The sequence below is a fragment of the Lissotriton vulgaris genome, chromosome 6 (genome assembly GCF_964263255.1).
Source record: "Lissotriton vulgaris chromosome 6, aLisVul1.2, whole genome shotgun sequence".
NCBI classification, from domain to species: Eukaryota; Metazoa; Chordata; class Amphibia; order Caudata; family Salamandridae; genus Lissotriton; species Lissotriton vulgaris.
The window spans coordinates 1,752,134,568-1,752,149,208 of record NC_141694.1 but is presented as its reverse complement, the minus strand read 5'-3'; the positions used below and the strand labels follow the sequence as shown (position 1 = coordinate 1,752,149,208).

The 14,641-nt window shown below is 48.4% G+C and overlaps 1 protein-coding gene across 2 annotated transcripts in view; it reads right to left on the bottom strand.

Moving 5' to 3' along the window:
* LOC147709416 (xanthine dehydrogenase/oxidase-like) overlaps nt 1–14,641 on the bottom strand; it is a 736,168-nt gene that overhangs the window by 332,575 nt on the left and 388,952 nt on the right. For both annotated transcript variants that reach the window (XR_015296692.1, XM_086927985.1), the window contains exon 20: nt 13,996–14,092. Coding sequence is in view for 1 of the 2 variants with exons in the window: in XM_086927985.1 (XP_086784111.1) it covers nt 13,996–14,092 (97 nt within the window). In the remaining variant the exon portion in view is untranslated. The remainder of the gene's footprint in view (nt 1–13,995; nt 14,093–14,641) is intronic.

The window sequence follows — 14,641 nt, the reverse complement described above, 5'->3', positions numbered from 1 at the left end:
TATCAGTTGGTTTCCATAAATCCAATATCCTTAGAAGAACCCAGTTCACAGTGTTTACTCCTTCAACATTGAGATATCTTTAGGCAACACTTTCTCAGCAGACTCAAATAGCACTTTATACAGTGTTAAAGTGACCACCCACGCTGAGGTTCCCTGGTTATATCAACGAACAATTACACTTGTAGTTTACCAACTTCAGCCTACTACTTTGAGAATAACAAGGTCATAGGACTTGGGGAACTTTCCTTTACTCTCACTGTTTGACCCTTTACTCACAATCAGTGAATAATCCCAGGTTGTCAGTTCTCAATTTTCCTCATGAACAGGTCTGGTAACATTTATTCCAAGGTAAACCCTGATTGGAGTCATAGGTTCTTCTTCCCCTCCCCCTCTGTAAAAGAATCCCACACTACAGCATTCAAGTTTATAATTTTCCGCAATTGCAGGGCACTTCCCCAGCACTGTGGAGACTCTCATAAACACCTCCCTCTGAGCCTGTTATCAGTAGGCTTATCTCCGGCTCTCCCGGGCCCTTCCTGAACCCAACACAGAGATCCCCAGGTAACTAGCGTGTAATGGGGGAGGGTTCTGTCAGTTAGTTCCGATTAAGGGGCTTAAGAGAACTCCACCTCTGCTTCTCGAGTGATTCCCTCAGTCATTCTGTTCTCCTCCCTTAATCCTCCACCTTACTTGGTAATGGAGCGGAGGGTGGCGCTGACTCAGTTCCCCCCAGCTCTCCGCCTCCGCAGCTGCTCCGCTCACGAAACACGCCCTAGGCGCCTGGGCTAGCAGGGGACTGCGTCTGGGCTGAGGCAGTCGGGGTTTTTCGTCACCCGGGCAGGACGCGCTACTCACTGACAGGATGCGAGGCAGCGCAGGCGCGGGTGATTAGTTTTCCCGCTTGGCGCCGCCTCACTTGCTCGCTCGCCTGCCCTGACACCGCTTCTGAGCCTGCTCTCTCTCCTCACACTGCCGCACTATCGGAACTGCGCAGAGTCCAACGCTCACTTCTTCCTGCGCTCAATTCCGCAAAAGCTCCGCCGTCACTCGCCTCTCTACTGCAGCTTCTTAGAGGCGCAGGGCGTCATACCTCGCTCCAGTCCGCTTCCACCAAGACGCCGGTAGGTGAAGTCTACAAGGGGAATGTAAGGAGAAAGTCCCCAGCAGGAGCTAAGACAATGGGGGAAAGAGGGGCCAAGGGCTCAAGGGGTCTATCGCCACAGCCTGGCCGATTTCCACAGAAGATGAAGGCTGATGGGAGGGTTTGGTCAGGGGCCAGAGGGGGAACGTCTTCCTGAAGTGGCTGTCTATCACACAGACAAACTAACTGACTCCAGTGCGTCCTCCTCCTCACACCACTGCCTCTCTCCTCCAACTCCCTGTACTGCACAAAATGGCTTCCTGACTTCCGCCCTTTTATAGCCAAACCACACAGGGTCCAGTAGGGGTCCAGAAAGTTCTGGAAGGCCTAATGATAACCTATGGGGCAGTCTAGGATGTGGCAGTTGGGGACAGTTGGTGGCCACCATTTTGTGATACTCAGTGAATCCCTGACAGGAAAGGCACCTAAAACTGAGGTGAATGATTATGAGGGTAAAAGAGCACCTATCCCCCCAGGCCAACACCATAAAAATCTAGTGGACACAAAAATAAATAAAGGCATGAGGGGCAAAAAGGGGACAAAATAAATAATAAATTGGAGGGACTAAGCAAAAGGCCAGACAGGTCTAACACGCGTCCCCCCCCAGCTGAAAGTGGGGAGAGCTACCCAACCCCTTGGGAGTCCTCATCACTAAGGCGGAAATACCTGGAGAGACCGTCTGCATTGGCGTGGTCCACTCCAGGCCGATGTTCCACCCGGAAGTCCATTCCCTGTAGGGAGATGGACCATCTCAACAGCTTGGGATTCTCCCCCTTCATCTGCATCAGCCAACGAAGGGGTCGGTGGTCCGTCTGAACCAGGAAGTGCGAGCCAAACAGGTATGGCCGCAGCTTCTTCAGAGCCCACACCACCGCAAAAGCTTTCCTCTCAATTGCACTCCACTTCTGTTCCCGGGTAAGCAGTCTCCTGGATAGGAAGACTACAGGCTGATCCAGGCCCTCTTCATTCAGTTGCGATAACACTGCCCCAATGCCATGTTCTGATGCATCTGTCTGGACAATGAACTCCTTGGAGAAGTCTGGGGCCCTCAGGACCGGTGCCGCACACATTACCTGCTTCAGTTTCTCAAAAGTTTGCTGACAAGCCTCCGTCCAAACTACCCGTCGAGGTTGTTTCTTTGAGGTGAGCTCTGTGAGGGGCGCTACAATAGTGCCATACCCCTTCACAAAGCGACGGTAGTAGCCTGTGAGGCCCAGAAAAGCTCGGACCTCAGTCTGTGTCTTGGGGGGTTCCCAGGCCATGATTGCCTCAATCTTTGCCTGCAGGGGCTGCACTGTCCCCCTACCCACCAAGTGTCCAAGGTACACAACCGACCCCTGCCCAATCTGGCATTTGCTGGCCTTGATTGTCAATCCAGCTTTTTCAGGGCCTGGAGAACTGCTTGCAAATGTTGCAGATGGTCCTCCCAACTGCTACTGAAGACAGCAATGTCATCCAGATAAGCAGCGGAGAAACCCTCCATTCCAGAGAGGACCTGATTCACCAGCCGCTGAAATGTGGCAGGTTCATTTTTGAGCCCAAAGGGCATCACGCAAAATTGGAAGTGTCCCTCAGGCGTGGAGAAGGCTGACCTTTCTTTTGCTCCATCTGTCAAGGAGATCTGCCAGTACCCTGAAGTGAGGTCCAAGGTACTTAGGTATTGGGCAGCTCCTAGCCGGTCAATTAATTCATCCGCCCTAGGGATCGGATGAGCATCAGTCTTTGTAACTGAGTTCAGTCCCCGGTAATCCACAAAGAACCTCAGTTCTGGCGTGGTGCCCGGTGGAGCGGCTTTTGGCACTAGCACCACCGGACTGGACCAAGGGCTGTTGGAAGGTTCTATAACTCCTAGCTCTAGCATCTTGGCAACCTCTTCATGGATGCTAGCCTTCACCTTGTCGGACATCCGGTAGGTCTTTGACTTCACTGGTGGGCTGTCCCCTGTGTCCACATCATGGGTACACAGGTGAGTCCTTCCCGGGACAAGGGAGAACCGCGTAGAGTACTGCTCCAGTATCTGGCGACAGTCTTCCTGCTGTTCAGGAGTTAGGGTGGGAGAGAGAATCACCCCCTCCACTGACCCATCCTTTTCCTGAGACGAGAACAAGTCCGGGAGAGGTTCGCTTTCCGCTTCCTCTCCCCCATCAGTCACCATCATTAAGATGACCTCGGGCCTCTCATGGTGGGGTTTGAGTCGGTTGGCATGCAGCACCCGTAGGGGCTGTCGAGGGGTCTTAAGGTCCACCCGGTATGTGGCCTTACCCTTCTTTTCCAACACTTCAAATGGGCCTGTCCAGCGATCCTGGAGGGCACTAAGCTCTCCAGGCTCCATCACCCACACTTTCTGGCCAGGCTCCAATTCCACCTGGTGAGCATTGTGGTCATACCACTCTTTCATGACTGCCTGGCTGGCCTCCAAGTTGTCAGAAGCTTGCTTCCACAACTTCGCCATTTGGCTCCGGAAAGCCAGCATGTAGCTCACCACATCCTGGGGGGGTTTCCTGGGAGACTTCTCCCAACCATCCTTCACCAGGCTGAGAGGACCGCGTACAGGGTGCCCATACAGAAGTTCGAGGGGCTGAAGCCCACTCCCTTCTGTGGCACTTCCCTGTAGGAAAATAGCAAACAGGGTAGGAGGACGTCCCATTTCCTCCGCAGGCTTTCGGGCAGACTTCTGATCATGCCTTTCAAGGTTTTGTTGAACCTCTCAACCAGTCCATTCGACTGGGGGTGATAAGGAGTGGTGAACCGGTAGGTCACTCCACACTCCTTCCACATTGCCCGCATGTATGCTGACATAAAGTTGGTCCCCCTGTCAGACACAACTTCTTTGGGGAAACCCACTCGGGTAAAGATTCCCATTAGGGCCCTAGCCACCACAGGTGCAGTGACAGTTCTCAGAGGGATTGCCTCTGGGTACCGTGTGGCATGATCCACCAGAACCAGGATAAACCTGTGACCAGCTGTTGTCGGTGGATCCAATGGCCCTACAATGTCGATGCCCACCCTTTCAAAGGGGGTGCTAACGACGGGAAGTGGTTCCAGAGGAGCTTTCAGCTTCACCCCTGTTTTCCCACTGGCCTGGCAGGATACACATGTCCGACAGTAGGTGTTGGACGCCACTTTCATCTGAGGCCAGTAAAAGTGGAGGACAAGCCGAGCAAAGGTCTTGTCCTGACCTAAGTGTCCTGCCAAGGGTATAGCATGAGCCAATTCCAGCAGAAAGGCTCGGTATTGTTGCGGGACTACCAAGGCCCTTGATGAACCAGGTAAGGGTACCTTGGGTTCACTGTAGACGAGTCCATCCTCCCAGTAAATGTGGTAGTGTCCCGTAACGTCACCTGCTGCCTGGGCTTCAGCCTGTCGCCTCAGTCCCTCAAGGGTAGGGCACTCCCTCTGCCCCTTACAGAATTCCTCTCTGGTAGGCCCTCCCTCCACATGCCACTCAGCAGGGATGGGTAGGTCCTCCAGAGAGACTACCTCCTCCTCCACGGACTCCTGGTCCACCACCGCAGGTGGCCGATCTGTCACATGGGGTGCGGAAGCCGAAGCAGGCTCTTCCTGTCTTCGGGTCTGTCCCTTTTTGGCAGCGGGTTGGGCCATTGTTCCAGGCTCCAACCCAGGCGAACTCCCTCTCCGGGCAGTCGCAGACCTTGTGCTTACACAGGCCCAGTCAGGTGTACCCAGCATCGCAGAGTGCGTCCGGTATTCCACCTCTCTCCAAGCATTGTGCTCCATATCATTCCCCAGCAGACAATCAACTGGCACGGCAGGGCTTACGGCAACTCGAAGTGAACCTGCAACCCCTTCCCACTCAAAGGGAACCTCAGCCACGGGATAGTGGCCCGTTCTGCCGTCAGCCATCGCGGCGGGGTGGAGTACATGGGGAACCACCTGCTCTGGAGAGACCAGTTGACTTCTCACCATAGTCATACTGGCTCCTGTATCTCTCAGAGCCTCCCCTCTCTGGCCATTGATGGTGACCCATTGCCCATACTTAGCAGTATTTGGGGGCATCTGGATCTTAGGAACCATCTCCCGTTCTCCCAGGGACACTAAGGTGACACCCGCCCACTCACCCCCCTTATCTAAGGGCAACTCCTCCCCGAGCGCTACACTAGCTACTCCCGGTGGTTTTCCTCCGGTGGGAGGGGGTGGTCTCTTTGGGCATCAGACATCTCCCTTATAATGTCCAACACCACCACACTCAAAGCAGTGGAGAACCCTTGGCTGCTGGCTTTGGCCAGGATTAGGGTTTCTGGGCGGGTTAGCCTTAGTGGTGAAACCTGTTCCCTTTCCCTGGAAATTGTTTTGGGGACCTTTAGAGAACTCCCGCTTTTTATCTCCCCCTCCTTCTTCTGGGGGGCGCCCTGTCCGGCCTTTTGAGAATCCCCTCCAGTCCCCTTTGAGGACACCCGAGTACTTGCCCAGATGTCCGCCTCCTCTGCAAGCTTCCGGGGATTGGTCAGCTTGCTGTCCACCAGGTGTTGGCGCAGCTCGGGAAAGAATTTCTCGAGTAGGTGCTCTTTCAAAAATAGATCATATAACCCATCATAATCCTTAACCTCACTGCCCTTTACCCAGCCCTCCAATGCCTTTCTTGCATAATCAAGGAAGTCCACACAGTTCTGGGTGCTTAACTTGTGGCTCCCCCTGAACTTCTGGCGATACCTTTCTGGGGTTAGGCCAAACTTCCTGACCAATGCTAGCTTCATGGTGGGGTAGTTGGTCTGCTCCTCTGGTTCCAAGGCCAGCAAGGTGTCCCGACCAGTAGGAGGCATGTACTTATACAAACAACCCCCCCAGTGCTTCTCCTGCACCCCATGGGCTCTTAAGCAGACCTCATAGGCAGCCAACCATTTGGCTATGTCATCCCCTTGACTATAGCTAGCAATTAGGTCTTTAGGCAAATAGGGTCTGGACTCCCTGGCTGTTTCTTTGGATTCGCTGCCACCATTCATCACAGGAGAGGACCCCCTTTGCAGGGTCTGGAGTTCTAACTCTTTCAACCTGAATTCATGAGCCATCCTCCTCTCTTCCTTCTCCTGCTCCAGCTTAGCCAACTCCCATTTTAGTTGCCTCATTTCCCTCCTGTCAGTGAGCTCTGCTTCGGTCAAGCTTCCCCCGGAGACGCTACTGCCCCTCCTGGAGTAGGACACTTGTCCTGGGAGTAGGTTTTCCCCCTCTGAGTGGAATAACCCATCTATCTCCACAACCGTGTCCTGGTCTGCCCCTTCATCCTCCTCCTTCCCTTCTTTGTGTGCTTCCACCCAAGCCCTTAGACTGGTCTGGAGTTCCCCCTTCCTGGCACCATGCTTAAAAAATACCCCCATCTGTTGGCAGAAATCTTTTAGCTGGGCCACAGAATAAGTGTCCAGTTTTTCCAGTGCAAATTCCATTTTGCAAAAGGCAATACAAAGTTACACACACAAGGAAATTTGAGTTGCAAGGGCAACCTGAAGCTACCTCCACCCCACCACCAGGAACAAATTTGGAAAAAGCAAAAGTAAAAATTAGGAGGGCCGCTAGGAGAAAACTCCAGATGTAGGCTAGTGGATTACACTCAATTACTACAGAGTAGTTGCAACCACAGTCAAGATCCCACCGCTAGACACCAACTTGTTGGAACCTAAATATGTCAGGTCACCTAAGGTAGCCTGGCCTAGGGTAAGGCAATATCAACAGAGGTACATGTGTAAAGGTTGCAGACCACCCAGCAGTAATTCAATGCAATAACACTCAAAAATGACACTACACCAATGTTTGTGTAAAAATATGGGCTGTTTTATGAAAATATTCTTTGTTGACTTCTCTTTCTCAGTAGTTTACATTTAGATACAATGTGCAGTTTTTATCAGTTGGTTTCCATAAATCCAATATCCTTCGAAGAACCCAGTTCACAGTGTTTACTCCTTCAACATTGAGATATCTTTAGGCAACACTTTCTCAGCAGACTCAATTAGCACTTTATACAGTGTTAAAGTGACCACCCACGCTGAGGTTCCCTGGTTATATCAACGAACAATTACACTTGTAGTTTACCAACTTCAGCCTACTACTTTGAGAATAACAAGGTCATAGGACTTGGGGAACTTTCCTTTACTCTCACTGTTTGACCCTTTACTCACAATCAGTGAATAATCCCAGGTTGTCAGTTCTCAATTTTCCTCATGAACAGCTCTGGTAACATGTATTCCAAGGTAAACCCTGATTGGAGTCATAGGTTCTTCTTCCCCTCCCCCTCTGTAAAAGAATCCCACACTTCAGCATTCAAGTTTATAATTTTCCGCAATTGCAGGGCACTTCCCCAGCACTGTGAAGACTCTCATAAACACCTCCCTCTGAGCCTGTTATCAGTAGGCTTATCTCCGGCTCTGGGCTAGCAGGGGACTGCGTCTGGGCTGAGGCAGTCGGGGTTTCCGTCACCCGGGCAGGACGCGCTACTCACTGACAGGATGCGAGGCAGCGCAGGCGCGGGTGATTAGTGTTCCCGCTTGGCGCCGCCTCACTTGCTCGCCTGCCCTGACACCGCTTCTGAGCCTGCGCTCTCTCCTCACACTGCCGCACTATCGGAACTGCGCAGAGTCCAACGCTCACTTCTTCCTGCGCTCAATTCCGCAAAAGCTCCGCCGTCACTCGACTCTCTACTGCAGCTTCTTAGAGGCGCAGGGCGTCATACCTCGCTCCAGTCCGCTTCCACCAAAACGTCGGTAGGTGAAGTCTACAAGGGGAATGTAGGAAGAAAGTCCCCAGCAGGAGCTAAGACAATGGGGGAAAAAGGGGCTAAGGGGTCTATCGCCACAGCCTGGCCGATTTCCACAGAAGATGAAGGCTGATGGGGGGGGTTTGGTCAGGGGCCAGAGGGGGAACGTCTTCCTGAAGTGGCTGTCTATCACACAGACAAACTAACTGACTCCAGTGCGTCTTCCTCCTCACACCACTGCCTCTCTCCTCCAACTCCCTGTACTGCACAAAATGGCTTCCTGACCTCTACCCTTTTATAGCCAAACCACACAGGGTCCAGTAGGGTCCAGAAAGTTCTGGAAGGCCTAATGATAACCTATGGGGCAGTCTAGGATGTGGCAGTTGGGAACAGTTGGTGGCCACCATTTTGTGATACTCCGTGAATCCCTGACAGGAAAGGCACCTAAAACTGAGGTGAATGATTATGAGGGTAAAAGAGCACCTATCCCCCCAGGCCAACACCATAAAAATCTAGTGGACACAAAAATAAATAAAGGCATGAGGGGCAAAAAGGGGACAAAATAAATAATAAATTGGAGGGACTACGCAAAAGGCCAGACAGGTCTAACAAGCACCATCTCCGAAAACACGAGGAAGATGCCGAGGACAGAGAGGGAGAGTCCGGGGAAGAGCTGCAGACGAAACAAGCAGGGATAAAAGCGAGACAAACAGAGGGAACAGAAGAGGCAAAGGACGAGGAAAAATGCCAGTGGGAAACAAAGTAACCACCTCTAAGAAACTATGATGATGGACAATGACATGGTAAGCAGAATTTGTCCAATAGACCTCCGACATACTTAGAGAAAAGAACACTCTGTTTAGGCCTATCCTTTTGCCCAACCAACCACTTCAACTATCCCAAGACAAGAATTGATATATTTAAATATATCGGAAAATTGAAATTACAAAAATGGCACCAGCTCTACAAACCTAGACAAGAAACCATAGAGAACCTTCTCACATGAAAAGGATTACTTGTAGAAACAGGCCTCAAAGAAATTGAAACATTGGAAGCTATGAACATTATCACGGACCAACCTACTATCGCAGAATTTAAACCCAAATCTAAATTCTACCCTAACCTTTCAAAACGACAATATTGATACCCTCCACGATGCCATGATGCATGACCTTATCAAGACTCGACATCAGAAAAACAAAAGGTCTACACAATGGAATATATCACAGGCACAGAACAAAATAATAAAATCCATATCCAAAGATAAGACTATTGTGATACGTCCCTCAGATAAGGGAGGGAACATAGTGATATGGGGCAAAGAATTGTACGTACAGAAAGAATTGAGACAACTAGAGGATAGACATTTCTACTCCAAGAGTGATAACAAAGAATATAATCAAAGTATCACTTCCATGTGGGATAAACTTGATGGCTGGAAGGAGAATGACATTTTAAACTGGGAAGAATTTTGCTGATGATAAGATTTTGCCTCATTAACAATATTTTTATGTTCAATGATGAAATATACAAACACTTGGTACGGCGATGGGTACTTGCTTTGCCAATCTTTTTCTGGGAGCATGGGAAGAAGAGATCCGTGGGGAGCAAACCCTGCGTCCCATGTGGAGCCAAGTTATCACTTGGCTCAGCTACATAGACGATCTCTTCTGAATCTGGAAAGGAAGCGAGACCAGTGCCAACAACTTGATCGAACAACTCAATACAAAGAATTCCAACATCAAACTGACACACAACATGAGTAAGGACGTGATTGAGTTTCTAGATGTAGTAGTGATGGTAGAAGGAGACAAACTTAACACCAAATTGGCCAGGAAAAGCACAGCAGCAAACAGTCTGCTTCATGCTCTCAGCAGCCACCCAGATGTGCTCAAATTGAGCATTCCATTTGGGGAGCTGCTGAGAGCAAAAATAAACTGTAGTACAATTGAGGCATACAAGTCTGAGTATAAGAGCATGAGGAAAAGATTCCAAGAACGAGGCTACCACAACTGGGTGATTAAAAGAGCAGTGAAAAAAAGTGAAGCAAGTCACCAGAGACCAAACTCTCCAGGAGAAAACCACAGCCAAAGAGACTGAAAATGTTACAAGAGTGATCTTAACTTACAATAAGGAATCTAAACAAATAGCCAAGATCTTGAACTGGAACACCTTGAAAAGAGATTCAGTTGTTGGACAGGAACTGCCCAAATGCCCTATGATAACATACAGAAAAGGGAGGTGTCTAAGGGACGTTCTAGTCAGAGGAGACGTTACCAAAAAACACAGAGGACCTCAACAAAGCCTACAGGGATGTTTTCCTTGTGAGCACTGTAAGGACTGCAAATTTAGTTACATGGTGAAAACCTACAACACACCAAGCACTACCAAGAATATTAACCAACTAGCAGCCCGTCCCGACGTTGTCCGGGAGCAATCATGGCTCAGGGCCCCCGCCCGCCCTGACGTTGTGCAGTATTATGCCTCTATGTTTACTTTGTACGCTTTTGTAACCTGCCCATGTCACTTTTTCCTCCTGTAATGCCCAGTTTGGTACCTTCTCCCGTTTGTCATTTTAGCTTTAAGCTGACCGCTCCACTTTGTATGCTTTTGTAACCTGCACACGTTTCTTTTTCCTCCTGTAATGCCCTGTTTGGTACCTGCCCACGTCACTGCCCACGTCACTATTTCCAGCTGTAATGCCCCGTTTGCTACCTTCTCCCGGTTGTCATTTTAGCTTTCAGCTGACCGCTCCACTTTGTACGCTTTTGTAACCCGTTTCTTTTTCCGTTTGGTACCTGTGGCTCGCTCACCGCTCCTCTCCGCCGCCGCTCCTCCCTCACGTTTGCTTTGCTCACTGCTTACTTGGCGCCGTACCTCATCCGCCGCTCGCCGCTCCTCCCTCACGTTTGCTTTGCTCACTGCTTACTTGGTGCCGTACCTCATCCGCCGCTCACCGCTCCTCCCCGCCGCCGCTCCTCACTGCTTGCCCGCCGATCCTCACCACCTGTCCCCCGCTCATGTCCGCTGCTCCCCCGCTCGTCACTGCTCCTCCCCGCGCTGATCTCCGCCGCTCCTCGTCACTGCTCCTCCCCGCGCTGATCCCCGCCGCTCCTCCCCGCGCTGATCTCCGCCGCTCCTCGCGCTCGTGTACGCCGCTCCTGATGTAAGCACGCACGTCGCGGCCAGCGCTACTTTGAAGGGACTACTTTTTTTTTTACTTATATTTTTTAAATTACGTATTTATTTTTAATTTATATAGCCTATGTCCATCTGCACACCCTGAGGATTACAACGATGTATCGGGTGTGTGGATTGGCGCTGTGGTTCCCGAGTTTACCCGCCTCAAAGCCTCAAAGTTCTTCCTTTATAATAGTATAGTATAGTATAGATTCTTGACATGCAGTACTTCACATGTAATTTATGTGCTAAGATGCCCCTGCAGGATGAGATATGTAGGGAGCACGACGTTTGCAGTGAAAAAAAGAATACTTGAACACCTTAGGACTATTAACAACAAGGACCCCCATTACTGAGTGGTCAGCCACTTTGAGGAATACCATCTTTCTAATAGTTCATTACTGAGATACTTCATCATCGAAAAAGTTCAATAGAATAAAAAGGGTGGGGGTCAGAGTCCTACTTCTTAGAAAGAGAGAATCCTGGCACATCATTAATTTACATACCAGAAGCCCATGGGGTCATAACCAGGATGAGGAACTGAATATACATTTACATGGTGATTCGGGAGGAATAAGACTGTCCTTTCTGTAATATTTTTTAGGCTTGGAACATTTGTGATATATTATGCAAATAAATAGTACTTATGCTATTGCCTAGTGTGTTATTCATTATAAGTGTTGAATTTTAATCTTTATCAATTTTTTAATCATGTTTAAATTTTTATTTTATTTTTTCACAGGAGGAAAGAAAGAGGCCTACTGACACTTGAAGAAACTGTAGAGGTCACCTACCCTTTTCTTGACCACTTGGAGGAATTGGCACGTTGGAAGATAAGATTATGTTTCATTTTTTAATGAACACTATTATTGTAGAGTTATAGGTGTATATTTAAAAAAAAAAAAAAAGTATATTTATTTGCACATAACACATACATAGGTGAGAGAGAACCTGGGGTTCCAGGGTTTGGGACTGTGACCACCAACTTGTATATTTCTGATATGTGCTGTGTCAGTGATCAATCACTGTGACCTAGAAAGACAAACTGGTATCTATGCTCATTCAACAAGGCCTTCTGCAGAGAACATGTATTGGCGAGTGTGCAAACAGTTATCCAAACAGGAATTCAGTTATGGATTAAAGAACTTTAAATGGTGCACACCAACTTAGATAAAAAGATAAAAAACATAATAAGATTTTTTTTAAAAAGAAGTAACAAAGAAAGCACAACCGGCTGTAGGGAAAGGCACTGGAAAAAGACATAATCTGATGGGAAATGCTAAATAAATGGGAAAATTGGCATCCATGCGACTGCGACATACAAACTCTCTGTGGGCGACCTATACTTGAATGAGGTCAGATGCAGGTTGGTGGATGGCCCCACAGAAACATTTTAACTTCTGACTTAGCCACTTTTCTAGAGGAAGAAACGTTTTTTACATGGGCAACCAGACAGGGCTCAATGAGGCTGCAAACAATGACTGGATGGAACTACTGTTCTCTTTAACGTTGTGCCAAAAAGAGATGATAAAATGACAACATTGTATTCACTGAGGTTGCGAACTTTCAGGGCAAGCTTGTGGGTTGGCTCATTACCTCAGTGGAAAATCTGATTTTAACAGTCAGAAGTTTTTCACATGTTTTGGTAGCACTTCTCGCCCAAAGACAAATCCTCAAAACTTCATGACGGACTCCTCACACTCTAGTTCACTTCTCCCAGTAGCGGGGGATGGATTGCTCGGCTTCACTTTCCACTGACTGTCATCAGTACAAACTGCTCAGCTGGAATTCCTACAGAAAGGCAAAAGTTTCCTTTATGCTAGGACCTTCTGTTTCATTCATCCGTACGAGGGAAGTTCGATGGTAATGTGAAGGCTTGAACTATAGGGCCTTACCCCTTTTAATCCTGTCAATCAGCAGGAAACTTGTGCTACCACTTCTGGAGCAAAAGTCTGGAAGCAGAAGTGCAGGCAAATCAGGAGACACTACTTTCTAATGGTACGTTGCAGGAATTCAGGAGTTCTTCAGTGCAGCACACTAGATAGTCTTCTCGCTTCTTCAGATCCATACAGATCTCTCCTTGGAATGTGTCAAGCAAAGTGTTATATATGGTAAACAGGCCGGTCATGTATGTTGAGATCTAGCCAACCATAATGAAGCTCTTGGTCCAACCTCTCAAATCTCTGCCTCAAACTGATGCTCTTCTTGGCCTGGGAACATGCATTCGGACAACAAAACCGTTCCAGAATTCCATGCACAAAAGTAGAGAATGTTGACTCAGTGTCTTAACCGTGTAGAGCTCTCCCCTCACCCTGATGTCCGATACTGATTGTTGGTTGAAAAACCAGGAAGGGCTGAAACCTTCCTACCTGGCACAAGGCGGTCAGATAGATCATGTATTGTCAGTAGGCAAAATTGTAATTGCACAAAATCCATTTGCTTCTGATTGCAAATTTGGCTCATGACTAAAAGTATTCTGAACAAGCACAATCCAATAGCTGCGAGTTGGTCTGAAATCATGAAGGGAATCTTTCTGCAATTCCTAGTCTTCCAGCTACTTATGCTGGAACTTTTCATGCTCAGACCCATGCTGCACCGCATTGCAGATGCTCAACAGGACTGAACCTGGCCTGCGGTTGCTTGTGTCTCCATCTGAAATGTCCATGGCCTGGCATTTCCAGATAGACTTTCCCAAATGAGGAAAACCAAATATAATTTCCAGATGGCTGGTCTCTTATTCCCAAAAAAACATGATTGTTGGAATGCGACCTGACATAATTACCAGTGTATGAAATGAATTCAAGCATTTCTCCTGCCAACGGTTTGTTTCTTCCCTTCAGAAATATTGAATCTGAATTAACTGTGGATGGCTTAGAGATGCCAAGTTAACTAGGCATATATAGTTTTCTAATGAACGGTGCACTGGAAGCATTGAATATGAAGGTTAAAATGATAACAAAACAAATCTCACCTTCGAGGATGTGATCAGCATCTTTAAGGCCTTGTTCGATATCGCCATGTTCTATTCTAAGGATGGGTTTATGAAAAGAGTCTGCCGCAATAGCTTCCTAGAAATTAAAATGCATTTGATGATAATGTTATAAAAGGCCAATTCATTAACACATGTCTAGCACATTTTAACTAGGCCTGAGCGGTGAACATGGCTTACTGCCGCCTTTTAAATATGGCACCCTTTCACACTATACTTAGTGTGAAAGGGGAGGGCATTGGGAGTTGCTGTGGGCGTTCTACTGCAACACCCATTGATTTTGACACTGCCCCATATTTACAAGGATGGCGTAAATCTGGGCCTGTGCCAAAATTAGGACCATGGAAAACCTGGTCTTATTCCTCGCTTTTGCTGTTTCCATGTGTGCTGTGTTGTGCAGCACACATGGAAAACGGCAAAACGCCATTGATTGTTTATGTGCAGGAAGGAGTCCATTCCTGCACATAAACAATCATTTAAAAAAATGACGTTTTGCAACTTCTATGTGTGCTGCTTTAAGCCGCAGACATAGAAGTTTCAAATCGTCGTTTCAGATTGTTTATATGCAGGAAGAGACACCTTCCTGAACATAAACAATCACTACCCTCAACACGGGTACCCTTGCACT